This window comes from Loxodonta africana, chromosome 1 (assembly GCF_030014295.1).
Source record: "Loxodonta africana isolate mLoxAfr1 chromosome 1, mLoxAfr1.hap2, whole genome shotgun sequence".
Classification (NCBI taxonomy): domain Eukaryota; kingdom Metazoa; phylum Chordata; class Mammalia; order Proboscidea; family Elephantidae; genus Loxodonta; species Loxodonta africana.
The window spans coordinates 236,971,430-236,997,671 of record NC_087342.1 but is presented as its reverse complement, the minus strand read 5'-3'; the positions used below and the strand labels follow the sequence as shown (position 1 = coordinate 236,997,671).

The 26,242-nt window shown below is 46.4% G+C and overlaps 1 protein-coding gene across 2 annotated transcripts; it reads left to right on the top strand.

The window, feature by feature from the left end:
* The first annotated feature begins 296 nt into the window (after positions 1 to 296).
* On the top strand, positions 297 to 20,505 carry MPC1 (mitochondrial pyruvate carrier 1). 2 transcript variants are annotated; one of them, XM_064293173.1, is made up of 5 exons: positions 297 to 434; positions 5,540 to 5,543; positions 17,095 to 17,191; positions 19,348 to 19,480; positions 19,978 to 20,505. In XM_064293173.1, the coding sequence occupies exons 1-5, from the start codon at positions 364 to 366 to the stop codon at positions 20,000 to 20,002; spliced, it is 330 nt and encodes a 109-aa protein (XP_064149243.1). In that variant the 5' UTR covers positions 297 to 363; the 3' UTR covers positions 20,003 to 20,505. The 2 variants fall into 2 exon arrangements, with proteins under 2 accessions (XP_064149243.1, XP_010597164.1); XM_010598862.3 differs by lacking the exons at positions 297 to 434; positions 5,540 to 5,543 and adding an exon at positions 14,397 to 14,748 and having other exon boundaries at positions 19,978 to 20,501.
* The last annotated feature ends 5,737 nt before the right edge of the window (positions 20,506 to 26,242 follow it).

Genomic DNA, 26,242 nt, shown 5'->3' with positions numbered 1-26,242 from the left:
CTGCAGACGCGGCCCCGGCAAGGTGCCCTTGCGGAGCAGCACGCGCGCCCGCGGGGACTGCCGCAGCCCCGCCGCCGGCTCCCCCAGGCCGTGTCGCCGGCACGCCGCGGGCCTAGCAACCGCCAGCCAATCCCCGCCGGGCTCGCCCGCTTTACGGCAGCAGGCCCCGCCCCGAGAGCCGCTCTGCCGCACGCGCGAGCCAATCGGAGCCGCAGCCGGGGATCCGCCCCTCGCACAGGCCGAGGCGGGGCGCCCCGCGGCCGTCAGGCGTGGCCGCTGTCGTGCGGGCCCGGGCGGCTCCGGTCGCCGCGTCGGGTCGCCGGTTGTCATTGGGCTCGCGGGAGCGGCGGGACCGGCACGGCCATGGCGGGCGCGCTGGTGCGGAAGGCGGCGGACTACGTCCGCAGCAAGGACTTCCGCGACTACCTGATGAGGTGAAGCGGGGTTTCTTCCCTGGGCGGCCGGGACCCCAGAGCGACCCCGACGTGGTGGCCGTGGGCGCGGGGGCCGCGCGCGCAGAGGACGCGCTGCCAGGCTGACCCCGCCCGGGCCCCTCGCGCGCCCGCCGTGACAGCTCCGGGGAACCGCGGCCACGGGCCGGGGTCCCGGCGGCGCGACCGGCTCCGCTCCCGGGCCGTGTCCCCGCGCGCCCCGTCCCGGGCCGGTCTCCCCGCGCACCCCGGCTGGTGTCCCCTCGCGCCGCCCTTCCGCGGGGTCTCCCCGCGCACCCTGGGCTGTCTTCCGCTGCGCCCCGGTCCCGGACCGGTCTCCCCGCGCATCCCGGTCCCGGACCGGTCTCCCCGGGCATCCCGGTCCCGGACCCGCCTCCCCGCGCACCCCGGTCCCGGGGCGGTCTCCCCGCGCACCCCGGTCCCGGACCTGTCTCCCCGCGCACCCCGGTCCCGGGCCGGTCTCCCCGCGCACTCCGGTCCCGGGCCGGTCTCCCCCCGTCTCCCGGGCTGTCTTCCCCGGCGCACCCCCTTCCCAGCGGTCTCCCCGCGCCCCTCTCCGCAGCCATCTCCCCGCCGAGCCGCAGACAGCCGGGTCGGGGTGTCAGTGACAACACCCCCTCACTGAGCCTGGTCGGGCGCGCCGGCGCGGTTTCCGGGGCCGCTTCTGCCGAGCGTCCTGAGCGGGGCCGGGCACAGTGAGCGTGCGGCTTGCCACCTCGCAGGTGCACGGACGCCCAGGTGCGCGGTTGGGAAATACTGGGGCGGCGCTGCTGGCGGATCCGGCGCCCGGACTTTAATCAGGGTCGCGGTTAGATGGTGAGCGTCGGATGCTCCGCGGCCGTTATAAGGAGCTCCTGTTCCGTAGCAGTAGTTATAAATTAACTGTAAACATGAAATTTAAAAGAAAAATGTGATTATATCTAGTTTGGGTTTCGGTTTTTCTTTTTAAGGATGTTAACATTCAGTCTAAGCATAAAAAAAATTTTTTTTTTTAGGAGGGGGGAAAATACGAATATTATCAATCAAAGTAAAATATGCGTCTCCAAGAGTATATTTTTTCTAGAATAAATATTTCTAGAAAATAAAATAATTTTCCATCAACTCTTCATGGACATTAATGGCGGAAAGGCCTGAAGACACATTTTCTGTACTTTATTTTCCATCTAACTTTCAGATGTTCATGTTTATTATAAGTGTGTAATGTAACTTTGAAACAGTTTAAAATAATTTATCAAGGAGTGCGATTTTAATAGTTTTTCTGTGTGTGATTTAAAGCCTCGGTGGACGACCTAGAGCTGTTCTCAGTAGTTAACAGGGTGGTAAAGAGGAAGTGATAGAAGGGCGGAGAGACTTGCCCTGTTTGGCCGTCTAGAGGGCGCAATGTGAGGGCTACTTGATTTTAACAATTTAAAAAGGATTGTCGTTGGGGAAATCCTGGTGGCGTAGTGGTCTGAGTGCTACGGCTGCTGACCAAGTAACCGACGGTTCGAATCCGCCAGGCGCTCCTAGTAAACTATCGGGCGGTTCCACTTTGTTCTGTAGGGTCGCTGTGAGTCGGAATCGACTCGACGGAAGTGGGTTTGGTTTATCGTTGAGTACCATTGAGTTGGTACAGCAGAAACACCACCCGGCCCTACGCGATGGTATTATTTTTTTTTTTTTATCCTGAATTTCATTGCAAATACTGTTTACTTCTGATTTTTCAGGGCAGTAGGGTAAGAAAAACCCTGGAGTCCGCCACATGTAGAGAGGGCTTGGAAAAAGCAGTGTTACTTCTGACTTTCCAGAAAAGAGTTTCTGTACGTAAATAGGACCATGGTTAATGAGAATGGATGTTTAACACTGTGGAGTAGAGCAACCTTATGGGATTAATGTGTTGCGATTGAGTCAATTCCAACTCATAGCAACCCCATAGGACAGACTAGAACAGCCCCATAGGGTTTCCAAGGCTGTAATTTTTTTTTTATTATTCTTTGTGGACGCAAACTGCCACATCTTTCTCCCATGGAGGAGCTGAAGGGCTTGAACCAACAACCTTTCCGTTAGCAACCGTAGCACTTAACCACTGCACCACAAGGGCCCCTAGCAAAGTAGTAATCCGAGAATGTGTTCTTAATCCCTACAGTTAACGTTCTTGTGGCTTTGAGTGTTATTTTAGCTTTTTACTGATATTCTTGTATAAGGAGATTTCCTAATGGTGAGGTACTACAAGGAAGACGGTGTGGCAAACTGCACTGTGAAAGAGACAGGTGGGCAAACCCCACCTTTACCACTAACTTCACAGTGGGATCAGCATGAAGCCATTTCCCAGCTGGAAGTGAATCCAGGCCTCACCTTGCCACATTTCCAGTCCCTGTAGCCAGCCACTTCGGTGGCAATTCCTCTCTCCGACCCTGAGGACCCAGAATTAGATCAGAGCTCATCCCCAGCCATCCTGAGCTGGGTCATCAGGGAGCAGCAGTAGGTCAGGAGTCTGCACAGCTGCCTGTACCTCAGACCTGTGGCCTCCCTTCCTCTCTAGTCCCCTGGGACCAGGTCACAGGTTAGAAAACTATCTTTCTTCATTGACTGTCACCCAGCCACTCAGAGTTGAGTCTATACAAATCGACTGTGTCCTGCCAGCCCCTGTGGTTCATTGCCCCCTGAGAGTTCGTTAATTATAATGGCTCACAAAATTCAGACTGCTACCTATACTTACAGTTACCTGTTTATTATAACCAGATGGGATACTAGCATAGACACGCATCAGGCAAGGTCTGGGAGAGGTCCCCGCATGGCCTCCATTGTCCCCGGGACTGGACGTGCGAATCCCTCTCCCATGCATGGAGGTTCTCACCCATCCAGGAGGCCCCAAAGAGAGTGATCCCGGGTCCTGGGTCTCCTAGACACTGGAACCTCAATGAATATGCATGACCTGGGCCCTAATGCGTAGTTACTATCCACCTGAATAATGAGTCTGCATGGTGGCATCAGCCCCCTCCCTTCCTGAGGTTAGTCCCAGGTGTGGGACCCTGCAGCCCCTACTTGCCCAGCTGTTTTGGAAAACAAAGAGCACCTTAATTGCTCGGGCTATTTTCAGAAACCAGAGGCAAAGGGCCAAACCAAGTTCTTTGTCCCAGAGATAAAGGATAAAGTTGTATGTCATAATTAAGAATAAAATGATTATACTTTATCCATATAAAAAGATATGCTGATAATTACCTAGCAGTTCTATTAGTAGGAGATTTTGTTAAATTTATTTTCAAGGGGAAGAGTTAGCCCTGCTTCTCTGAATTTATATTTTCTTTTGCTAGGTGGGTTTCAGAGAGGCAGGCATTTCAGTAGAGCGCTTTACTTAGGGTCTAATCCTTTTTTCCAAGACCGACTTCCTGCAGCGTTAATGTTTGTAGACTGCCTTTCCCTCTACTGATTTAACGGAGTTACGCTGTGACTAAACGAGGAAAGGAAGAGAATTACAAGCCCAGGAAGTGCTGCCTCAGAGGGCACCAGGCTGGGAGGCAGAAGGACAGTTTGCCAGGAAAGGGCCCTGAGCAGGTCAGTCCCGGTGGACTCCAGCTACCTTCTCTACGAAATGGGTTCAGCGTGAATTCCCTGTCTGTCCAGCTGGCTGTGGGGAAAATGAAGCAGATGAGGGTGTGAAAGTACTTGGAAACCTCAGCCACTGTGCATTTTTATTACATATCCTACTTTTGTGAGCAGGAACACTTTAAGTTTACTGCCATGGAAGGAGTTAAAATCTTAAGAGAGTGGAGCGCTGTGGTTGTGACCTGAAGTTGCTTTTCTGAGCTGACACGTGTTGTGGAGATGTCGATGGGCCTTGTCATCAGTGCCATTCTTGGCAGCCACAGGGGTTCAGCCAGGTTGCCAGTGACCGGGGTCAGAGCGCCGCTTCCCAGACAGCTGTCAGAGCAAGAACTTCTCTGCACGGAACTGGGGCTGGGCTGTGGGGCCAGGGGTGCGGAGGGACAGAGGGAAGCGCCAGCGACAGCAGCTCCAACCCCAGCTGTGTGCTGCTGGGCAGACACCTCCACCCCTGCCTCCCCAGTGTGAATGACTACGTAACACTGCAAACCCCTTTCCTTTTAAATCCTCCCACACTGACTCTGCCTGAGTGTTCTTACGGCTTCCATTCCGTCCACAACTCCTCAGCTGTTCGCCTCCCCCCAGTCCACCCCATAACCTGGTGGGGCTTCACCGCCTGACAACCAGAGGAGTTGGGGAGAGGCTCATCGCAGGTCTTCCTCATTTTACAGATGAAGACTTGGAAACTAGGAGAGGCTCAGTCCCCTGGGCCCCCGGCTAGAAGTTGGCAGAGCCTGTTTACTGCCTCTAGCGGCCTGCAGCCCTGAGCCCTTCCCTCTCTGACTGCTTAGAGGCTGCGGCCAGCTGGGCCCAGGCTTCTGCAGGAAGCTGCTGCTTTTCCCGCTTTTTTCTCAATCTCAGAGCTAATCAGAGGACAGTTTTCCCTGTCTGTTCTCCCAGGCTTCTTGCTCACTGCCCTGCACTCCCTCACAGAGGAGCAGGAAGCCTAAATAAAGAAGACAGTGTCAGGAGGCTCTTCCCAGTGCCTGGTGAGCCTGTATTTTCCTCTTCTCATCCTGCCATAATGTGTCCCTAACCAGCTAAAGTTCTCCTGCATTCCTGTCACGGCCTACCAAGAGGACACACAGCTTCTCAAAACTGAGGGTATTCTAGGATTTAATTGCCTAAGTTATTTTCATGACATAACATAGTTGAGTTTTTAGGTAAAACATTTAAATTATATTTTACTTGAATCGTGAAGTTTTTTCAGTCACGTTATATATGATTGGAATGTGTTTTTCTTACTAAAATGGACCTCCAAATATTTTTTAAACGTAGATAATTTTTTCACCGAGAGGCACTGGTTAAGAGGACAGGCTCTAACTTAAGAACCAGATGTGATATATGGACCCTGATTGGGTCTGGTATAAAAAAAAACAGCTGAAAAAGACATTACTGGGACAACTGGGGACGTTTAAATATGGTCTCAGTATTAAATAGTATTAAGTAAATTACTGACAGTTTCGTTCCATGCAATGATGATGCCCGTAAGTCCAGGTAAGGAGTACAGTTGTTATTTTACGTTTTCAGTGTCGGTTGGAATCCTGGCCCTGTTGCTTTCTAGCTGTGCGGCCTTGGGCAAATTACTTAACTTTTGCAGTTAGTAGCCCTTTTGTGACATAGAATAGTGCTTGACAAGGTAAGTGTTCCACCAGTTTCTCACTATTATTAATATTACATGATATCTTAGTCACCTAGTGCTCATATAACAGAAATACCACAAGTGGATGGCTTTAACAAAGAGAAGTTTATTTTCTCACAGTAAAGTAGGCTAAAAGTTCAAATTCAGGCATCAGCCCCAGGAGAAGGCTTTCTCTCTCTGTTGGTCTTTTTCATCAATCTTCCCCCGGACTAGGAGCTTCTCTGCACAAGGACCCCACGGTCCAAAGTTTGTACTCTGCTCCCAGTGCTGCTTTTTTGGTGGTATGAGGTCCCCCTGTCTCTCTGCTCCCTTCTTTCCTTGACATCTCAAGAGATTTCCTCAAGATGCAATCCCCTCTTGTAGACTGAGTCCTGCCTCACTAACACAACTGCCGCCCATCCTTCCTCATTAACATCATAGAGGTAGGATTTACAACATATAGGAAAGTCACAAAATACCGGGAGTCATGGCCCAGCTAAATTGATACCCACATTTTTGGGGGGGACATAATCCAATCCATGACATATGATAATCCCCTGGTTTCTGGCACCCTGTTCTTAGTGCCTTCCATCTCTTCCCACCTATTCTTAACGGGGATTTTTGGTTAAGAACTTCCTAGATCTCTATTGTAAAATCTTCTTAAACTATTTCCTCACATACCTTGTCGCCCTTCCTCTCCTGTGTTTCCCCTCCTGGATTTTTGGTTAAAAAGAACAAAGAAGAATGGGGAAGTACATTTTGAGATGGGGTATATCTCTTAATGATTGAGTCAACCAAGGTCCTTGGGGATTTATTCTAGAGATTTCCTCCCCTGCGTATTATCAGATTTGTATATTCAGGTTTTCACCCATGGCCGCTATTTGGATGTACGTGCACAGGATGTTTTCTTAAGTAGAACCCGGATCACTTAAGGCCTTAGTCAGCCAGTCGGTGAGCACACTCATAAAGCCGAGACTAGTGAGACGTCTTGAGTGAACGTTCTCCAACTAATATGGTATTTGATCCTGAGCTTATTTTAACTTCTGAGTTTCCAGGAGGGCTTTAGTACTTACCATCCAGTTAAAAGGCGCCCTAGAGCAACAGGGAATCTGTCCCAGATTCCCAGCATGTTAGAGTTGATCAGACCTTAGAAACTGGACACTCCAGCCCTTCACTTGCCGCAGGAGAAAACCAATCTCTAGACCAAGCAGAAAACTTGAGACCCTTCTGTGCAGCAAACTTGTGAAGCCAAATCCAGAAATGTCCACTTGGGATTTAAAGGGGAAGAGGAAAGTACAGATATGGTCTTGTCCAGGACTGAGGCTCTGGGTGGGCCCCGTCTGTCTGCCAGCAGGCTCTGCTAGGGAGCTCTGGATTTGCTGACTGCTCTGTGCCTGGTTCTCAGAAACGGAAGGAAGCCGCGGTGTTGGGGCAGGGCCCGCCATAGGCGTCCACAGCTCTCCGCTATCGTCAGTCTAGTTTAGCCCAGAGCTGAATATCACTTGTCCCAATTGTCAGAGCTCTCTCATTTGAGTTTGATGTAGAAAATCGAGTAAAACCTGGAGAGACTTTACAAAGGAAAAGCAGGTAAGTGTTTCCGGCCTGCCGTAGAGTTGGGGTCTGGAGTGTCTCACAGTGTTACCTACCTCACTCCCAGTAATGTTATAGGTTCCGCTGGCTTGTTACTTGTAGGTTGTATCCTTTTAGTACTATAGAGCCCAACCCAAACCCACTGCCCTCAAGTCCATTCCGACTAATAGCAACCCCATAGGGTTTCCAGGCTGTAAATCTCTACGGAAGCAGACTGCCACATCTTTCCCCCATGGAGCTGCTGGTGGTTGCGAACCACCAACCCTTCAGTTAGCAGTTGATCGCTTTAACCACAGCGCCACCAGGGCACCTTGGTACTATATAAGCAAGTTACAAATTACCTAAATTAGTAATTGCATACAAAACGATGCGATGAAGAAAGCTAACAGTTACTGTCAGTAACTTTAGGAAAATCAGACATGCAAACTGGCAGTGCCCAGGACATATTATGAAAATAAAATTGAGGCTAGAAAAGGCCTTGAACCAGCACTCTTCCAGATTAAGGTGCAAGCCGCAGTGCAGGTTATTCTGGGGTGCGTGTTCTCACCCATTTCATCCACTTTTATGGCAGCTTTTTCATAAAGCCCCACGTAGGGTGGTAGAACGTACGTTCCCAGTGCACACACAGCACGGAGACAACTCTGCCTCCAAAAGACACGTAGGTAAACGCCACTCACACCTCCAATTGCTGTCTGTCTGGGAACCCCCTTTTCCTTTTTTTTTTATTTCTTGTTGTCTGTAACTAGCGCACTCTCTCAGACTGCGTTTCTGGAAACGCTATATCTTAAAGTGCAGTCCCATAAGCAGAAATATACATAACCTTCATTGTTTAGGCTTCTACTGACATGTTGTGAAATAAAACCAAAAAAACAAACCCAGTGCTGTTGAGTTGATTCCAACTCATAGCGACCCTATAGGACAGAGCAGAACTGTGCAGTAGGGCTTCCGAGGAGTGGTTGGTGGATTTGAACTGCCGGCCTTTTGGTTAGCAGCTGCAACTCTTAACCACTGCACCACTGTAAAAAAAAAAAAACACTTGTTGCCATCAAGTCAATTCTGACTCATAGCGACCCTATAGAACAGAGTAGAACTGCCCTATACCGTTTCCAAGGAGCAGCTGGTGAATTCAAACTGCTCACCTTTTGGTTAGCAGTCGTAGCTCTTAACCACTGTGCCACCAGGGCTCCTGGTATGAGGTAAAGGGGATAAAAATAAAGTAAGATTTTATGTCGGCAGACCAAATAGGTAGAAAGAAAAGGGGTGGCCTGTCAGCCTGCCCAGAGCAGGTTTCCCTTTGTCTTCTGCTTAGTGATGTTGTGCCCTGCTTTTCCTCTGGGCAGTCAGGGGACAGGCTGTCAGAGTTCCTAAATCACCGTGGTCTCAACTTAGTCACATTTCTGTCAGTGTTGAACATGGCCGTTGTTTGAATGTTCTTGTATATAAAATAGGCTGTTTTAAATTCCCATAAAGCACCAACAAGTATATGTGGGATGAATCTGTTGTAAAACATTTATCACTTAAAAAATATAAACTATTCTAAATTTACCTTTATAAATGTAATCACCTTATACTGGTCAACTGTCTGAAAGAACCAAAACATTTATTAGAACCTGAAAGCTGTATTCCAAATGACACCTGGGTAATAGTTAATGTTGTATTTTAGGAAGTTACTCCTGAATTTTTTTTTAAATGTCATTATTCCTTGACTGAATTGTGAAGGAATATTAAACTTTTAGTCATAAAACTACTCAAGTGTAGATTTACTTTGAAAATAATGGTATAGGAGGCATTTTGCCTTCCTGCTTAATATATGTTGAGCGGCTGCTCTTGTGCTTTAAGATTTTCTTCTAAAACCCAAAGGTTGTCTGTGCGGGTTTTTTGATGCTTTGAGCTTTCTTCATGCTTGCAAACTTTCTTCGTCTTCAGACTTCTCAATCTCAGACTCAGTTTTAGGACTCAAATCCTGAGAGTTAAGAGACTGGGAAGGTCCTTAGAAAAAGACATGTCGTTTGAGTCCTGGCAAAGTATAAACTCGGCTGAGGGCACAAGAGAAGGACAGAAAGACAGGCCAGCTCCAGACAACCGCTCCGCCGCTGCCCCATTGTTGGCTCCGCCTGCTGCCCACACCTCAGCGAGGCTCGGACCCCACACCGAGCCTGCACCCCACACCGAGCCTGCACCCCACACCGAGCCTGCCTCTGAAGCAGCTCCATTGGTAGGAAGACGCAATGCTTAGGGGGCGTTGAGCTCTGCTAAGGGTGGTAGGAAATTCAGGAACAGTTAACGGTAATGATTGAACAGCGTGATGGACGTAATTAATGTCGCCGTGTGACAACTGTAGAAATGACAAATGTTTTGTTACCTATGTATTTACCACAATAAAAAATTAACTTTTTGAAGTTCCTTTCATGTTACAGAAGGCATTCTTTTATACAATTTCACTAATAAAAAAAAAAAATGATGCATGTTGTCTCCGACTTACAACGTATTAGAGTTACAACAAACCACACGTAGGATTGTCCATTTTTGGTTTTGTACATCTTATGGAGCCTGGTGGTGGAGTGGTTAAGAGATCAGCTGCTAACCAAAAGGTTGGCAGCTCAAATCCACCAGCTGTTCCTCGGAAACCCTACGGGGCGGCTCTACTCTGTCCTATAGGGTCGCTGTGAGTTGGAATTGGCTCGGCCACGGGTTACGGTTTTTATCGTTAGTAACATGTACTACATACAGTGTTGAAGCAGGTAGTTTGCCGATGGCTCGTACCTATATGTTCATATGTAATGTTTCCAACCCCAAAGGCAAAGATCAGACTAATAAAAATGCTGATAATGAAAGACAATGATGAAACTGAAACAAAAATGAGGTATCCAGCTTATGTCAGAACCGCCCTAGAACGGTCGTCAGAACAGAACCCCATCCCAAGTCGGGGACTACCTGCGGTTCAGCCTCAGCTGGGAGGATAATGTCTCCCCTGCATGAAATTGCAAGGCCACAAGCGAACCAGTGAAAACCCTTCTAATTTTTCTTTTTTACCTTCACTGAAATAAATAGTGAAGGCAGCGTACCAAATAAAAAGGACATGTCTGCAGTTTTACATTATTGTCCTCAAATTACAGTTAGTGTGTTGCAAATTTGTCTTTGGCACAGATATTAATATATACTAGAGCCATTTTTTTCTCTCCACAATTATGCTTTTCAGCTCTTTGAGTAGTTGATTCACACATGCCAGGCTCCCATCACCCTTTCAAATGGAAGTTAGCACTGATACTAGAAAGGAGAACAGTGGAAGGGTGGCCTCTATTGTGTCTGCTGACACAGCTGGTACCCTGCAAACCATCTCCCAGATGTCCGGGTGACAAAGCCTTCCATCTCTCCCACCTGAGGTCAGGGTGACAAAGCCTTCCATCTCTCCCACCTGAGGTCAGGGTGACAAAGCCTTCCATCTCTCCTACCAAAGGTCCGGGTAACAAAGCCTTCCATCTCTCCTACCTAAGGTCTGGGTGACAAAGCCTTCCATCTCTCCTACCAAAGGTCCGGGTAACAAAGCCTTCCATCTCTCCTACCTAAGGTCCGGGTGACAAAGCCTTCCATCTCTCCTACCTACGGTCTGGGTGACAAAGCCTTCCATCTCTCCTACCTAAGGTCTGGGTGACAAAGCCTTCCATCTCTCCTACCAAAGGTCCGGGTGACAAAGCCTTCCATCTCTCCTACCTACGGTCTGGGTGACAAAGCCTTCCATCTCTCCTACCTAAGGTCTGGGTGACAAAGCCTTCCATCTCTCCTACCAAAGGTCCGGGTGACAAAGCCTTCCATCTCTCCTACCTAAGGTCTGGGTGACAAAGCCTTCCATCTCTCCTACCTAAGGTCCGGGTGACAAAGCCTTCCATCTCTCCTACCAAAGGTCCGGGTGACAAAGCCTTCCATCTCTCCTACCTAAGGTCTGGGTGACAAAGCCTTCCATCTCTCCTACCAAAGGTCCGGGTGACAAAGCCTTCCATCTCTCCTACCTAAGGTCTGGGTGACAAAGCCTTCCATCTCTCCTACCTAAGGTCCGGGTGACAAAGCCTTCCATCTCTCCTACCAAAGGTCCGGGTGACAAAGCCTTCCATCTCTCCTACCTAAGGTCTGGGTGACAAAGCCTTCCATCTCTCCTACCTAAGGTCTGGGTGACAAAGCCTCCCATCTCTCTTACCTAAGGTCAAGCCCAAACACATCCCTTCGTAGCACCTGACGTTATTGAGTGTTTGCCGTGTGCTAGCCCAAAGCTAAATGCCACACGTGGCCCGTATGGCTCACTCCTCACGGCCATGCCGTGGGTTGTGTAGATGAGGAGCTGAGATCTGGACTCTCTTTTTTTTTTTTTTTTGCTGTAAGTGAAACTTTACAAATCAAGTCAGTGTCTCATACAAGAATTTATATACGCCTTGCTATATACTTCTAGTTGCCCTCCTCCTAATGAGACAGCACACTTCTCTCCACCCTGTGTTCCCGTGTCCATTCAGCCAGCTTCTGTCCCCCTCTGCCCTCTCATCTCCCCTCCAGACAGGAGCTGCCCACGTAGTCTCATGTGTCTACTGGAGCCAAGAACCTCACTCTTCACGAGTATCATTTTCTATCTTATAGGAGACCTGGACTCTCTTGTGCTTCTTTTCTTCTCTCTTCTCAGCCTAAGTTTCCCAATCTCGCCCAAGGCTGTCAGCTTTTCCCTCCAGCTTTTCTGTCCCCCTTCCAAGTAGCTCTCAGTTCACACATACAATTCTCGTGGGTGGCATAAGCAATTAATCAGTATATAGCAGAGTTCCAGGTAAGAGGAATTTTGAAATTGAAGACGTACTTTCAGCTTTAGATCTCCTATAGGTGCAGTTAAATTTATTTCTTAATCTGGAAATGTGGTCTAACAGCACAAATTATTTAACAGTGGGCTGTCCTGGAAAATCTTGGCCATAGCATTGCAGAGCCCTGCTTGTGCTCAGGATAGAGTTGTACAAACACAGGTCGTGGATACAGGGACTGGCGGGGCGGCAATCACCCCCTGCAAAGTTACCTGCATACTCTCGTAAAACGAGCGTAATTAGTGCTGACTTCTTGCCGTTACCCCTATTCCATTTTTAATGCTGTCTCTTAGTTTTGGACAACCCTGTCAGAATTGAGGGACGTTAAATGGTGGGTTATTGCATTTAACAGGGTCCTTAGAGCGACCTTATTCTCAGATTGTTTTATAATCACTGGACCACTGGCAAAGTGAAATAATCAATATTGTTTTGTGATCATATATGTGTGGGACTTTTCAGATGGAGCAGGGGTGAAGACAAATTAATTTTCTCTTATTCTCATACCTTTATAATTTGTACTGGGCCACCTGTTGTAAAATAGGGTACAATTTTAACTATTCTAAGACGTAAGGAGGGAGTCCTAAATTGAAAACTAGATTATCTCCATGCTGAAATTTGGGGTTTTAAGTACTATGTCTTCCTGAAAAGAACATTTTGAGTAGCACTGTAGGTGACTGTTCACATAGCTTACTGTGTCCCTCTTAAAAGGTCACCAAACCTCGCAGAACCAGGACACTGGGCTCAGTTTGTCCTTGCTGTGAAATTCAGTTTCTATCATGTAATTTACTAGACAGGTTCTTTCTCTGGCTGTAGATATTTTGTGTAATAGAACCTATTTTGAAGTATATTGTAAGCACTGTCAACAAATACAGTCAGGCTGTAAATCGGAACCCCTGACCTCCAAATCCAGACAGCTAGGAGAGTTGTTTGACCTTGAATAGGTTTATAAAGGTTTTTATCATTTTCCTTCAATGACTCTTTCACTAGCTAAACTTTATAATTTTGCTTTAACCAAACTATACCCTGGCAAGAGAAATTGCCATTTCAGAAATAAAAATAATTCACTATAAAATTTTGATGTATTTTTAAGTGATACAGAGTTCACCGTTCACGAAAACAGCTTGCTCAGCATTGGAGGTTTTTACTGTCCATTCATCCACCAGGATGTTTTTCTCTGTCTGTCCTCCACGGCAGGCCCTCTGCAGGGTCTAGAGTTCTGTGGTGAACGGGATACAGAACCACGCCTTTGCGGACTTGCTTTCTGGTGGCAGTGTGGTCATGTGTAGAAATGGAAAGTTCCGTTGTTTACAGAACTCCACAGCGTTGTGCTCTCGCCAGTGTGTCATTGTTCAAAGAAACAGATCCCTCTGAGGCCACACTGCCTCTGGCCACATGTGGCTGCTGAGCACCTGAAATGTGGCAGGTCCAAACCGAGAGGTGCCCTAAGTGTGAAACCCATAGCCGACTCCAGGAGGAGTGCAGAAAAGAGAGTCAAATACATACTTTCTGATTGCATACGGAAATGACAATATTTTTAGGTATCGGGATAAGTAAGCTTATCAAAATTGATTTCCGTTTCTTTTTGCTTTTCTTAACGTGGCTTCTAGAAAATTTTAAATTGTGTGTGTGATTCAGATTTGTGGCTTCCATTATATTTCTATTGGGTATTGCCTGACAGCGTGTATCAAACACGTATTTCAGAAATTGGAAGGTAGCCCTGGAATCCTGTACTAGATAAAAAGTATGTATTATAAACTTCCTGAAGTTGGATATTTTAGGAAACTAGTATTAAAATTACGTTTACCTTTTATGTTCTTTTTAAGAAACATTTTAGGTGTAGCTCAGTGATTGCCATCGTCAGATCGTCAGCGTGTGTGTGTGTGTGCTTCTTAAATTGTTTTAAGGATTAAGCTTATTTTTAATTGTGTAGAAATTTAATTACATTAAGTCAAATTTGTTGTTAAAAATGTTACTAGATCTCAAACAACTGAAAAATACCTGTTTGGAATGTGGGTACATGTGGGAGGTCGGAGCTATCGGACAGAACTGAACCCTTTGAAAGCATCTCATCTTTTCTTATTTTTTTTTTCTCCCCATGTCTTCCTGTCTGAACCTCGCTGACTCCTCACAAAACAGCACGGTAAGACATTGGTTTCTTCTCCCTTTCCCGCTTTTGCGGACACTCCGGGGTTAACAAGGCCGCGGCCTGCAGGCCTGGTCCCCCGCCTGCACGCGCCCCCGCATCGTTCTCTTGCCAGCTCTCCACGTGGAGCCCCCTGCACGGCCCTGTCTTGGGTGGCTCACCCCACTGCTGTTTTTAGAAAGGAGCGTGTAATGACTCCATTTACAGGCGTAGTTGTAGAGCCTGACAGCTGGGGAAAGGAAGAGAGGAGAGAAGGGGGCTGGTCTCTTTCTGTTTGCCGAACCTGTTTTCTAGACGGTGGCTAGGCCATAATGTGTGCATTTCGCTTGAACTTTGTTTTAGCCACTGTTTCCTTTAATGGGGTAGAATTGTTTTTCCATTGAATCCAACATATGCTAATTTTCTCTTTTTAAATATTAATCATGAAATTCTTTTTCTAGAAATTGACTAATGGCTATCTGACAGCGTACATCAAACATGTATTTCAGAAATTGGAAGAAGGCACTAGAATCTTGTATTAGATAGAAAGTACGTATTATAAACTTTCTAAAGTTAGATATTTTAGGCAACTAGTATTTTAATTACTGTCACTTTTATGTTCTTTTTAGGAAATGCATTTTAAGCACAGCTCACTGCTCACAGTGTGTGTCTGCAGTTAAGTTGCACAGCTCTGCCTCATGTAACCCTAATATCCCTCACGCTCAAACTGCCAACACACACATTTGGCTAGACCTCTCAGGCGTGTTGGGGCCCAGGTGGACACCCTGGTGTGTCGCTGCATCAGCGCCAGCTGTGAGGAGCCTGGCGGTGGTCAGCTGTGTTTGGTGCCCCTCCTAGAGTCGTTCCCCAGGCTCTGTTGGACCTAAAGTGTCTGCCATCAGTGTGGAGCAAGGGACAGAGGTTAAACGGGGAAAGACGGAGATAGACCAGGTGGGAGGAAGGCCTGGTCAGAAAGGGGGAAAGGAAGATCACTGCAGAATAGCAGGAAGCTCAACGACGCACTGAGACTAAACGGGCACACCAGCCTAGGGGCGAAGACAAGAAGACAGGAGGGGACAGGAAAGCTGCAATGGGGAAGACAAGGTCAAGAAGGGGAGAGTGTTTACATGTCGTGGGGCTGGAATCCAATGGCACAAAACGATATGTGTATTAATTGTTTAATGTGAAACTGCTTTGCTCTGTAAACCCCTTCATCTAAAACACAATTAAAAAATAAAAATAAAGTTGAACAATGCAGTGATACCAAATGAAGGACTGGTGGGAAGAGAAGCAGGTAGGCAAGGATGGGAAGCACTGTCCCTTAGCAGAGGCCTGGTAGGAAGAAGAAAAGCCTAAATGGATGACATCTTGAAGTCTCAGTAGGGATGTCTGACTCAGATCATCTCCAGCCTGAAGACACAGGACCAACAACCCAACCCAGGATCTCTAAGGTTCTGTCTTTTATACAGCTGTGCCTTGACAGGATTTGTAACTTGGACATTGAACCCTACGGAACTTACATGGCGGCCCTTAGGTGCTCTGAAAATCTTAAACATTGCCACGTGTCTTACGTTTCTGCATATTGAAGTAAACACTTCAGAATATTTTTATACCGTGCCAAATGTAATCCACATTTATTTTTCTTATGTTCCCTTGGTTTCCCCCTTCTTAACGGAATTTTGAATTTTAACAACTCCTAGTCAGCAATAGAAAAGCAAGGTCTAGGAACGTATTTGCTGATCTGACCTTATCTTAAACACTGCGATAGGCAGAAATAAAGCCAGGGCCATTTTTAGTTTAATCTCCTGGTAACTAAGAAGGTCACTTGGCCAATAATGTGTGGTTTCTTTTAGGTTTTAAAATATTGTTTGCAACTTTGGTATTAATAAAACAGTTGTGAACTTCAATGGTCAAAAGCCGCTGGACTTAACTTCCTTTCAGCCTCCGAGGTTAAACGGAAAGTAGCTGGACATGGACAACTGAACTTCGGTGTCCTTGGACGGCTGTAGTGTAGTTTTAATGTTTTTTGCTACTACTTCGAAAGTACTTTCCAATCTTAATTTCTTAGTATCTGGGGCCCCAGCTGTTGATTTCCTGGTTCTCTGATCTTAGTACAGCTCACAGAAACTGAAAGACAGTTTCTTCCCTTGTTAAGACCCTTTCCTCAGAAAAAGTATCCAATGTGTGTTCTACAGTCTGGGAGATGTTGACAGATACTTTAATGAAAATGTGAAGAAACAAAAGCTTTGATAGATTGAAACATTACATTATGGAGAAAGGTGCTAACAAGGCTGAAGGTGTGACAAGAATGAATTGTATCAGAAGTTAATCTCATGGTTTTTTTTCTTAACTTTATTGGGCTTTAGGTGAAAGTTTATAGCTCAGGTTAGTTTCTCATTCAAAAATTTATGCACATACTGTTTGGTGACATTGGTTGCAATCCCCGCAATGTGACAGCACGCTTGCCCTTTTCACCCAGGGTTCCCTGTGTCCATTTGTCAAGTTCCTGTAGCTAATCTCATCTTAATGTGACAATCAGATATTAAACCAAATCTAAATGGGGAGAATCAGAGATTAAACCAAAACCGAACCAAACCCACTGTCATCAAGTCGATTCTAACTCATGGCGACGCACATATGTCAGAGTAGACCTGAGCTTCATAGGATTTTCAACACTATGATTTTTCAAAAGTCGATCACTAGGCCTGTCTTCTGGGCACCTCTGGGTGCGTTTGAACTGCCAGTCTTTCAGGTAGCCGTCAGGTACTTCACTGCTTCATGTAAGCATGAAAGCTTGTTTCACAAGTTCGGTGTTATTGTTTAAAGTGAGTTGGCAGCTGTTCACAGTCCCAGTCTGACTTCCTCTCTCCCTTTTTTCCTTGCATTTTCTTACAGCACTTCTGGGGACCCGTAGCCAACTGGGGCCTTCCCATTGCTGCCATCAATGACATGAAGAAGTCCCCAGAGATTATTAGTGGTCGGATGACGTTTGGTAAGGATGCAGATTGGAATAACCGGGAGGAAAGCAAATGGAGGTTCGGATTTTATTTTGTAAAAAGCGACCATCAAAAACACCATTGCCGTCCAGTCAGTTCCATCTCATAGCGACACTAGTGGTGTGATGGCACAGCTAAATTAGTATGATTTGTTCCTTAAATTGAGCACTTGCCTGATTGTATCATGGGCATTTGGGCCACATCAGTACAGTTTGGTCTGAATAACACTTGATGAATTTCACTTTAGTTTGATCACGATATGTATACAACATAATCGAAGAACTTGTATTGGCTAACCTAATCAGTGCGTCTTCTTTTGATGCCTTCTGCTTCAATTAATATTTCCCTCATAGAATCCTCCAGTATCGCAACTTGAGGCTTCGATTTTTTCTTCAGTTCTTTCAGCTTGAGAAATGCTGAGCCTGTTCTTCCCTTTTGGTTTTCTATCTGCAGCTCTTTGCACATGTCATCATAATACTTTACTTTGTCTTCTCGAGCCACCCTTTGAAATCTTCTGTTCAGCTCTGGAAGCCTCAAAAGAAGATGGAAGGAATACACAGAGTCATTTTACCAAAAAGAATTGGTCAACGGTCATCCGTTTCAGGAGGTAGCGTATGGTCAGGAACCAGTGGTACTGAAGGAAGAAGTCCGGGCTGCACTGAAGGCATTGGCCAAAAACAAGGCTCCAGGAATTGACAGAATACCAACTGAGGTGTTTCAACAAACTGATGCGGCACTGGAAGTACTCACTCATCTATGCCAACAAATTTGGAAGAGAGCTGCCTGGCCAAATGGCTGGAAGAGATCCATATTTATGCCTATGCTCAAGAAAGGTGATCCAACTGAATGCAGAAATTATCAAACAGTATGATTAATATCACACACAAGGAAAATTTTGCTGAAAATCATTCAAAAGGGGCTGCAGCAGTATATCGACAGGGAACTGCCAGAAATTCAGGCTGCATTGAGCAGATCTACAAAGGACCTCCTTAAAGTGTTGAAAAGCAAAGATGTCACCTTGAAAACTAAGGTGTGCCTGACCCAAGCCATGGTGTTTTCAGTCATGTCATACGCATGTGAAAGCTGGACGATGAGTAAAGAAGACCGAAGGAGAATTGTTGGAGAAGAACACTGAATATACTGTGGACTGCTGAAAGAATGAACAAATGTGTCTTGGAAGAAGTATGACCAGAATGTTCCTTAGAAGCAAGGATGGCGAGACTACATCTCACATACTTTGGACATGTTGTCAGGAGGAATCAGTCCCTGGAGAAAGACATCATGCTTGGTAAAGTAGAGGGTCAGCAAAGATGAGGAAGACCCTCAACTAGAAGGACTGACATAGTGGCTACAACAGTGGACTCAAGCATAACAATGATTGTGAGGATGGTGCAGGACCAGGCGGTGTTTCGTTCTGTTGTCCGTAGGGTCGCTGTGAGTCGGAACTGACCCGATGGCACCTAACAACAGCAATCAGTGCATACCTCTGGGGTTTTACTTTTGTTTAAATATCAGGTAGCTCGTGCTGACGTCTTGGGCTTGTAGCAGCAGGCACCGTCCTGCAGTCACTAGCAAGAAGTGATGTAAGGACTATGAAGGCATTGAAGGTGTTACCCCTCTCTGGTGAAGAAGGAATGTGATCAATTTGAAATATTTATCTGAGAAGAATAAAGATCTTGTTTGCCTTTTAGATTTCATGTGCCCACTTGAAGAGTGGACCATCTTAATCATTCTATATAGCCAGCCTAATGGATTTATGTTATGAACTTTATCTGGAAAAAGTGTCCTTAAGGTTATTTGAAACCCTGATATGTGAACATAAAACCGTTGTTGGAGAATAAATAGCAGTTCTTTAGGGTCATGGATTATAAACAACATGAGGGACAGAAAATGTGGCCAGAACTGGGTTTTGCTTCCTCTTTCTAACACATATGTTCCTAAAGTGCTTTAAATTATAAGCAACAAAGACACCTAGCAGTAATCAAACTCACGAGCCACCTGTCCACAGAGGCATTAACTCTGACCCCCTGTCAAGGGTTCTAACGTACGAGGTTCTTTTTTGATTAGGGAGTTGAACTATTGTTTGCTATGGTCGTGCTGGCTAAGCTTTCCAAATGTGAATCGTTGATTTTCTTTGTGGTACTTCTGGCAGCTCTCTGCTGTTATTCTCTGACGTTCATGAGATTCGCCTACAAGGTCCAGCCCCGGAACTGGCTGCTGTTCGCGTGCCACGCGACCAACGAGGTGGCCCAGCTTATCCAGGGAGGTCGGCTCATCAGACACGAGTAAGCAGATGCGGGGTCTTGCTTGGAGGGCGTGGGGGATGACGCGAAGATCACGTCCTAGGGGGCCGTGAGTGTACAGGCGTGCTTCCGCAGACGGGGAGCTGGACTCAGAGCGAAGATAGGCTGTTGAATTTTAAACAGTGACCTGGCAGCTAATCCAGTGAAACGCAGACTCTCTTGTTAAAACGTTCAAGTTCACTAATAGGATATTTGAAGCCCTGGTGGCTCAGTGGTTAAGAGTTAAGGTTGCTGACCAAGAGGTCGGCAGTTCGAATCCACCAGCCACTCCTTGGAAACCCTATGGGGCAGTTCTGCTCTGTCCTGTAGGGTCTCATGAGTCAGAATCGACTCGATGGCAATGGGTTTAATAGGATATTACTGTTTTTATAAAATTGCAAGTTGATGTCTAAAGGTGTCTTTTTAAAGTTGTCCGAAGGCTCTGAGGCTGGCAGCGAGGTTTCAGTTCTCCTTGAGTCTTTCCTTGTGTTTACTTCCAGGATGAGTAAAAAGGCCTCCGCGTAGCAGTGAACAGTGAGGGCCTGCTCTCTGGAGGGACAGCATTGCCGCCGCCACTGCCACATCCCAGGTTCCACCTCACAGATAGCTCACCGCGGAAAAGCAGGCTGAGTGCCGTTCCTCCCAGCCAGGCTGTTTTTCTAGAAAGAGCTGAGAGTACTTAAACCAGCTCTCTGCTGCCTTACAGGTACTGAGTATTTCACTTCTCTTCACAAAGAGTAGCTCAAAAATATGCAAGCAATTTGATAATTCCCAATGATGGTTTTAGCTGCAGTAATACATATATTCTCTGTTAGAATTTACTTAATGAAAACTGAGGAGAACAAAATTGGTCACTACTAGCACTTGGAATTTTTGACTTTAATGATCATGAGACAACCAATAGCTCACCACATACCTAAAATCTTATTCCCAGGGTTGGAAAAAGTTATCTGTGTATTTCCATGCAGTGTGTATATTGAAATGCTGTAACTTAATGACAATAAATGATTTAAGTATTTGTAAAGTAAGTGTCTTAGTTATCTAGTGCTGCAGTAACAGAAATACAACAAGTGGATGGCTTCAAGCAACAAGTTTATTCTCTCACAGTCTAGGAGACTAGGAGTCCAAATTCAGGGCACCAGCTCCAGGTGAAAGCTTTCTCTCTCTGTGGGCTCTGGAGGAAAGTTCTTTTCATCAGTCTTCCCCTGGATTAGGAGCTTCTCAGCACAGGGACCCGGGGTCAGGTCCAAAGGACTCACTCTGCTCCCAGTGCGGCTTTCTTGATGGTATGAGGTCCCCTGTATGTTTGCTTCTCTCTTTTATCTCTTGTAAGACAAAAGGTGATGCAGGCCACACCCCAGGGAAACTCTCTTTACGGTGGATCAGGGCTATGACCTGAGTTAAGGGTGTTACATTCCACCCTAATCCGCTTTAACATAACCTAATCTTGCCTCATTAACCAGGCCAGTGATTAACATTTACAACATATAGGAAAATTCCATCAATCACAAAATGGAGGACAACCGCACAATACTGGGAATCATGGCCTAACCAAGTTGACACATTTTTTGGGGAATACAATTTGTCATAGTCATCTAGTGCTGCTATAACAGAAATACCACAAGTGGATGGCTTTAAAAAAGAGAAACTTATTTTCTCGCAGTCTAATAGGTTACAAGTCCAAATTCAGGGTGTCGGCTCCAGGAGAAGGCTTTCTCTCTCTGTTGGCTCTGGAAGAAGGTCTTTGTCCTCAATCTTTCCATGGTCGAGGAGCTTCTAAGGTGCAGGGACCCTGTGTCCAAAAGACGCACTCTGCTCCTGGTGCTGCTACTTTGGTGGTATGGGGTCCCCAACTCTCTATTTGTGTCCCTTTCGTTTTATCTCTTGGTGTGACCTGGGTCAGGGTGGTGTTACAATCCCACCCTAATCCTTTTAAAATAAAATTGCAATCACAAAATGGAGGAGGAAAAAAAAAGGAGGACAACCACACAATTCTGGGAGCCATGGCCTAACCAAGTGGACACATATTTTCTGGGGGACACAATTCAGTCCATGACAGTAAATATGATTAAATATCTTGCTATGTTTGTTAGGAAGCTGGAGAACAGCATCCCTAAAAGACAATTACAGGTGAAACATGGAATTATTTGAAGGTAATTGCAGCGGCCTGGGGAGAGGCACGGGCACTCCCGGCCATTCAGAACACGTTCTTTTTCTCATGGGCAGACATTAGAAGCCGCGCCAAAGTCCTACCTGAGAACAGCAGTCCCTGACGTGTTCCTCATCTGTGGAAGCCCAAGTCGATGATTTCTGTGGAGAGCTGGGGATGGTGTGCCCTTCCAGGGGAAGCTGTTGAGGTTGCAGTAGGACAGGGTGTCGACCAGCCTGTCCACATGCGCTGGGTACTTGGTCAAGACCAACCTTAAATTAACTAGGAACTGCCCTGAAGAGGTTTCACCAAATGGCCGGAGGTTTTCTAAGGGCACGGGCTTGACTTCTGGGTTTACATTATGCAGGTAAGTTACCATTTTTTGGGTCTAACTTGAATATTTAAAAAGTTCTAGTCTCAACTGCCAGAAGATGAGAGCTGCAGGACAGCTTCTGGGGTAGAGAAAAGGGGGTGTCAGCCAGCGCTGGGCCCTCTGGGTGCCCCCTCCCCCAGCAGTACCCTCCTGCACTTTTTCCTCTGCCCCCTAAGCTCCCCCAGCAGTACCCTCCTGCCCTTTTTCCTCTGTCCCCTGAACCCCCACCCCGCAGCAGTACCCTCCTGCTCTTTTCTTTCACTCCCCTTGGGGCTCTGTGCAGTTTGCAAAGTCATTCCTGCATGTTCTTTCTTTGCGGCCCCACACGGCCCTGTGACGGAAGCGGCACAATGCTGTTTCCATTTTGGACACGAGGGAAAAAGAAGCTGTGTGTCTTTCTGTCCTGAGGCTGTCACAACAAAAATACCAAAAAAGGCGTGGCTTACAGGAACAGAAATTTATTGTCTTACAGTTCTGGAGGCTTCAAGTCCACGATAGGGTTATCAGCAGGGCCATATTCTCTCTGAAGGCTCTAGGGGAGACCTTTCCTTGTCTCTCCCCACTCCTAGTAGCCCAGGCGTTCCTTGTCTTGTGACCCCATCACTCTCATCTCTGCCTCTGTCTTCACGTATGCATCTTCCTTCTGTCTCCATGTCTCTGTGCCTCTTATAGGACACCACTCCAGTGGGATTAGGACCTACCCTACTCCAGCCTGACCTCATGTTAACCTAACTGACAACATTTTCAAAGAAAGAACCTATCTCCAAATCCAATCACATTTATAGGTAGACAGTTGGTCGTGTTCCTCCTGAGAGCTGGAACTCAAATCCCATCTCCGTTCAGTACATTCTCGGAGTAGTTGCTTCCCTAGTGTTTTGACGCGTGTTGATAAAGAGCGTGCTAGCACGCTACATTAGCCATAAACGAGGACACCATTCAGTCCATAGCTGTGTGAAACTGGCAGGGTTGGCATCAGACCATGCCCTGGGGCTCCTGGGTCAGGTCCCGTGGCCCAGGTGGACAGCCTTGGCCAGGTAACGGTGCCAGTCCACTGCCCCCTCAGGCACAGACCCTGTCTTTCCTAGAATTTGTCTTGCAGCATTTAACTAAAACCGAGTTGAGGCCAGTTAAAGGAACTAGAGCCATCAGTTGGTTTAATGAAGTGAAAACACAGTTTGCTCCGTTTTTATATCATACGAGTAAAATTAAAACAAAAACCAAACCTGCTGCTGCCATGTTGGTTCCAGCTCACAGCAACCCTATAGGACAGAGAGAACTGCGTCACAGGGTTTCCAAGGAGCAGCTAAGAATATGGCCTAGCCAATTTGACATATAACCTTAACCATCACACGTGAAATCGCAAAAAACCACACTCCAGAACAAGATTTTCTTTCTTTTTTTTGTCTTTAAGATTCTTGGTTGATTTAAAATTGCCATATGCCAATGTCAGTCCTTAGCCAAAAGGACCTTTAGAACATCTGGGAACTCAGTTTATAGGAAACAACCTTTCCAGAAGAAGATTGGCCCAAAAGTTAATTTCATTTCCTTCTCCCTGAACTTCTGAGGTGGAAGACGGGGGAGGGGGGCGGCCCTGGCTTCCAGGCCTGGACAAGTTCCTGCTGCTCTCCCAGCCTCTGGCCCGAAGTCGACTCGTCACCTGGATTTTCCAGAGCTTTCTTCTAGCAAGGAGCCCTGGTGGTGCAGTGGTTAAAGCAATAGACTGCTAACTGAAAAGTGGGGAGTTCGAAACCACCAGCGGCTCTGTGGGAGAAAGATGTGGCAGTCTGCTCCCATAAAGATTACAGTCTTAGAAATCCTATGGGGTAGTTGTGAGTTGGAACGGACATGGTGGCGGTGGGTTTGCTTTAGGAATGTCTGACGTAGCTTTTCACAAAAATTAGTAAATGTTCGGTCCTCTCTACTGAGAAAGCAGTGTGCGTTATACTATTACTCCTTCAGTTGGTCGTTCTCCTCCTGAGAGCTGGAACTCACATCCCGTCTCCATTCAGTACATTCTCGGAGTTGTTGCTTCCTTAGTGTTTTGATGTGTGTTGATAAAGAGCGTGCTAGCATGCTATGTTGCCCATAAACGAGAATGAACTACGATAATAAGGTCTGCATGGCTAAAATGTGAAAACAGAAGGATCAGGTGATGCAAAACCTGATTACTTTAAATCCCAATAATACATATTCACATCTGTAAATTACCGCATATAACATTTTCTCTAAAAATAACACTCAAAAAAACTGTGTTTCATTCAAGTAAGTGCCTGACTTCCAAAGTGAAGTTTATGCCAATTGTCGGATACGTGAGTTATGCTGGTTTCAGCTACCAAGGGAGTTCCTGCCTGTTATAAAAAGTTCATGAGGCGAAGGTGACAATTATGAAATGCTTCCTGCCCAGCCACCACGCCAACAGCCTCAACAGGGAGCCCTGGCCTGGGAGTCCAGGCCCCAGGCTGCACACAGCCACAGTCGACAATGGGAGGAAAGGTTGAGAAAAGAAGGGCCCTTTGTGTCCTGACTCCCCTCTGGCTGCCCTTGGCTCGCATTGCAGACCTGGATTTTTTCCAGGACTCTCTCCACACCCCACTAGCGATAGCCCAGTTCTGCCTATCTGAGTCTCAGGTTTGGTTCAATGATATTTTTTCATGGGTTTCTCATATATGTTCTTAGGTAATGTGGAGTCTTCATAGATGGTGGTGAATGAGAAAATAGGCCCCTGTTGTTATAAGATCTTAGGCCCTGCCACTTACCATGCATCAGATTGCTTAGAAGTTATTTGATAGTATCAGAAACAATCATTTCTTCTTCAGGGTCTAGAAGAGAAATGAACATGTAGACTGCATCATCAAAAACAAAGACCTACACAGGTCCTTCTAGAGGCCAGTCCCCAGGGGGGTGTAGAGAGAGCTGAGACGGCTGGGGTCTGAGGAGAGGGCTACTATCGCAGGTGGGAACATGGCCGTCCTTAGAACCTCCCTCTGGGCAGCTGCTGGGAACTGACCCAAGCGGACTCGATCACATGGGACTGACTGCCGGTTTTTCTGCTTTTTGTCTTGTGTTGTCTTGTTTCAAGGAGCTCTAGTGGCACACTGATTAAAGCACTCGACTGCTAAGTGAAAGGTCGGAGGTTCAAACTCACCAGCAGAGAAAGATGTGGCGGTCTGCTTCCATAAAGATTACAGCCTTGAAAACCCTATGGGGCAGCTCTACTCTGTGCTCTAGGGTCACTATGAGTTGAAATTGACGGGACATCAGTGTGTTTTGAGTCTGTCTTTCTTCTGGAAGATTATAGTAACTACGCAAAAGCTTAGTGAGGTTTAACTACTCCTCCACAATTTTATTATGAAAGCTAGTCTTTGGTCAAAATCTGCCTTACCTACAGTGGTTGTTGAACAAACATTCCTTGGTGACCAGGCACAAAACATCTGTTGCCATCGACATTCTTGATCCACTTGAGTTCCAATGCTGTATGGGTGCTCTGAGCTCCACCTTGCATGGGCGTTTCATGTGAGGCAGACATGACAATATTCTAGTACTGACTGATGACTCTTAAACCTACATTAATAATGTTATTAGGCATGACTAGATGGTGGTGTTCTATTTCTCATTAGGAGATGGCCCTTTATCAAGGAGAAGTTAAATTCATCCACTAAGGCTAGTCACACGTGAACACAGACTCTGCTGAAGACGCAGGACGCATGCTCAAGTCCTTTCCTCTCAATTTTAAAACTGGGGAATTTGTTCAGTAGCTCTCTGAATTTTAAAAAATAATTTTGGACCTTGTTTTTTTTTTTTGGCTTTCTTTTTTGAGCATGATAATGGACTTGGGTTGTCATAGATTTGTTTAAATAACAATGATTATTCTTCGGCTCAGATGTCATAACTGTGGCCGGACAGCCCCTTGAAAGGTGTCCTTTTGATATGATCCCATTAACCTTTGAAAGCTTCCATGTTTGGTACAAATGCTCACCTTCCCTGTGCCTTCCCGCGTCAGACAAGGAAGAGGGCATTTCTCCAAAGGAGCACTGGTTCTGTACAGTGAAGAACAGTGTGAATAACCAACAACTGGGTGTCTGGGAGGGAGGACCTTTGCCTCTTGGCCATTTCAGTGGGCGGTGCTAACACTTTTTTTTTTTTTATTTTTAATCCTGGGTTCATATTGATAATTCCACCTCAATTCTAGTCACAGTATTTCTACTTAATTCCTTTGATTTTATAATTGAATCGCTTTTCTCAT